Below are 3,277 nucleotides of genomic sequence, written 5' to 3' on the forward strand. Positions count from 1 at the left end.
CTTGAAGGGGTTCCAGGGGGTCCCTAGCATGTTATTTTCACTATAATTCCATTTGGTCATGGGTTTCATACACTTTCTGTAATAAAACCTCTACAAGCAAAAATCTTTTTTGTTTTGTTTTATTGTGGCTGGTTCTCACTGTGGCAGATTCCTCTTCCTGTTTCCTGCAGAAACTCCGCCTCCTGTGTCGTCATGATGAACCTGGCCCTATCAGACGCCAGCTTCTCCCTCACCCTCCCACTGCGATTGGCTTATTACTTCAAAGGCGGGGTGTGGGACTTCCCTGATTGGCTGTGCCGACTGTGTGTCTATGGCTTCTATGTTAACCTCTACACAAGGTAACACACACACACACACACACACACACACACACACACACAGGTACAATATACACACGCATATAGATAGACTGTCATGTACATATATACACACATGCACTAACAAAGTGCTAACTCTTCCTCCCTCAGCATCCTCTTCCTCACTTTACTGAGCGTGCTCCGTTGGCTGGCTGTGGCTCGGCCTCTTCGCCACCGGTCCATGGCCACGCCTGCTCGAATGTCATTTGCCTGCCTGGCTGTGTGGGTGTTTGTGGGCGTGTCCTCCGGCCCCTTCCTTTCCAATGGGGTGACAGAGAGGTGAGGTTCTGACACGAATCACACATGAAAACGGCTTTCCTTTATCTGGTGTAATTACCTGTAGGCTGCCAAAGAAAACGGTGAAAATAAAAATTATGAAATGTCCTTGATGGGCTTCCATATCATCCCCTCTATCAGATTGGAGTTGAACAAGCGGCTAGCTCCAGGTCTGAAAAATGAAACCAATGCAGAAGTGCCTAACCTGCATTATTTCTAATGGCCAGCAGAGGGCGACTCCACTCGCTGCAAAAAGAAGTCTGATTGTATGGAAGTCAATGGGAAAATGACCCTACCCAGCGAGCATTTTTCGGTTGAAAAGATGTTTAAAAAACGTTTAGGGTCAACGTTGAAAAAACGTGCAAGGAAGGTTTGAAAGTGAAAGTTTTTTCACCCACTATTTGCAGACGTTTACTGAACGTTCAGATTTAGACCATATTTCACCAGGATCTTAAATTAAAAATTCAGCAGCGCACACAGGATTCGAACCCCGTTCTCCCACGTTCAAGCCACTGCGCTCTACGTCCTGAGCGGAGAGCCGGGCACATTATATATTCTATCTCGCACAAGACTACACAATTGTCAACGATCGGGAGGACAAGTTATTTTATGTGATGCGTACGAGACTATCATATTATGTAACAGACTAAAATTATGTTGTGTGTGTGTGTGCATCTATAGTCTGTAGGCTGTACGGCTTCAGAGGTTAACTTCATTTAACACCAGAGACTCAGGAGGTACACAGAGCCTCGTATACAGTCTGTTACAATAACATAGCGTGCCCAGAGCACCTCGTTCCGCACTTGGTGCAGACCGGTGCAGACTTGCTTTGGTCTAGTCAGTCACAGCTAGTAAGTACTTGCGCATGCGCGTTGCTGCAGGAACTGAATTCATTATTTTATAGTATTGCGCTAAACTATTAACCATAGTTGTGTCCTGGAAGCTTTTTGCTGGCACCACATAGCCTATATAGTCCCATATTTATGATATTTCATGTGACATAAAATGCGTTGAAATGTAGTTTTCGTGTAGACCAGATTTCAACTCTCAGTTACACAATAAAATGGACAAATGCCAATTCACACACTATCAATATTGTCTCTATTCCAAACTACAACAAATGTTTTAACAATATGATGAACCAAATTGTGTTTTTTTACACGTTGACGTTGTAACCGCACTTTAGCCGGTTGAAAAGAGGGTGAAGTTAGGTCTTAGACGTTCAAACCCAATATCACCCAGATTTAAACTAAAAATCAACGTTGAAAAAACGTTTTGTGCTCGCTGGGTACTTCTCACTTGATTCATGACCTCAGTAAACATGTTCATAATTGCTCAATTGCTATAGTTTCAAGTCTTCTTCAGCATGATGTTCATTTGGTAAATGATGGTCCCATTTAGAGGAGCTAAAATAGAGAATAGAATAGAGCTGCAGTTCTGTCTGGCAAAAAATGAAAAGAGAAAAGATCAAAGATGGTGACGGTCAAATGCCAAACTCGAGGGAGTCCACAAACCAATGGGTGACGTCACGATGGTTGTCACCAGATCAAATAACATTTACATTTAAAATTCACCAGTTTATGCTGTTAGCCAAATCACCATGGGTAACAGAACTGGAAGGAGCGTTCTGCTTCTGTCACGATTACTGTGGTTATGACATAAAATGCATTTATTTCCACTTCTTTCTCTCCACCTGTCTCTCTCTCATTCTCAGGGCGGGGCTCCCTCGTTGCTTTGAGCCATCTAGCCCTGCCTCCTGGGGGCGTGTCCTGATCCTAAACTACGTGGCGTTGGCTCTCGGCTTCCTCCTCCCCTTCCTCATCATCATCGGTTGCTACGGCAGCATCATCCGGCGCCTGACAGCTGGCCGCGACGCCGGTCCCCGTGGCAATCCCGGCACCAAGCGGCGCTGCAACTACAGGCGGCGCTCGGTGCAGCTGGTCGGCATGGTGACGGCCACCTTCCTCCTCTGCTTCCTGCCCTATCACGTGGTGCGCACGCTGCACCTGCACGCCGTGTGTGGCGCGTGGCGCTGTGATGTCACGATGGCGCTGCAGCGCGCTGTGGCCGTCACACTCTGCCTAGCCGCCTGTAACAGTGTGGTCAACCCGCTCCTCTACTACTACTCCACCACTGCCTTCAGAGACAGCCTGAGGGCCGCGCAGTCCTCGCTGCTGTCCAACAGGGGGAGCCGCACCTCCTTCAGGGCCAGACTGACCTGGCCCAGGAGGAGGAACACCACCTGAGAACCCACCTGAGGAACCTCTTTGTGCCATCTTGTTTACTTGTGCCGATACAAAGACAATGTTCCAATCGTATAAGACGAGGACTGTAACCAATTATAATTAGGGAGGGGTACAATAGTGACTGGGTCCTTTTTATTTTGTATTTAACCTTTATTTATCCAGGGGGAGTCTCACTGAGAGCAATGCTCTCTTTTTCAGGAGCGCCCTGTTCACATTCACACACACATTCATACCTGGAAGCTGACCAGTACAACCACAGTCTGATCTTTGGCCACTGATCAGCTCCACTGGAGCAGTTGGGGTTAAGGGCCTTGCTCAAGGGCACCTCAGTGGTGGTAATGAGGGAGGGGCAAGTGCTGCTTTTCACTTTCCCCACCCAGATTTATCCTGCCGGTCTCG

General features: G+C 47.3%; 1 protein-coding gene across 1 annotated transcript in view; it reads left to right on the top strand.

Moving 5' to 3' along the window:
* The window catches only part of cysltr3 (cysteinyl leukotriene receptor 3), a gene marked incomplete at both ends in the record, with an annotated part of 5,812 nt that extends 2,934 nt beyond the window's left edge, over positions 1-2,878 (top strand). The window contains 3 exons of the mRNA XM_083655854.1: positions 171-338; positions 468-635; positions 2,347-2,878. Coding sequence (XP_083511980.1) covers positions 171-338; positions 468-635; positions 2,347-2,878 — 868 coding nt within the window. The remainder of the gene's footprint in view (positions 1-170; positions 339-467; positions 636-2,346) is intronic.
* Positions 2,879-3,277: the final 399 nt, after the last annotated feature.

This window comes from Poromitra crassiceps, assembly GCF_964638095.1.
Source record: "Poromitra crassiceps genome assembly, chromosome: 19".
NCBI lineage: Eukaryota > Metazoa > Chordata > Actinopteri > Beryciformes > Melamphaidae > Poromitra > Poromitra crassiceps.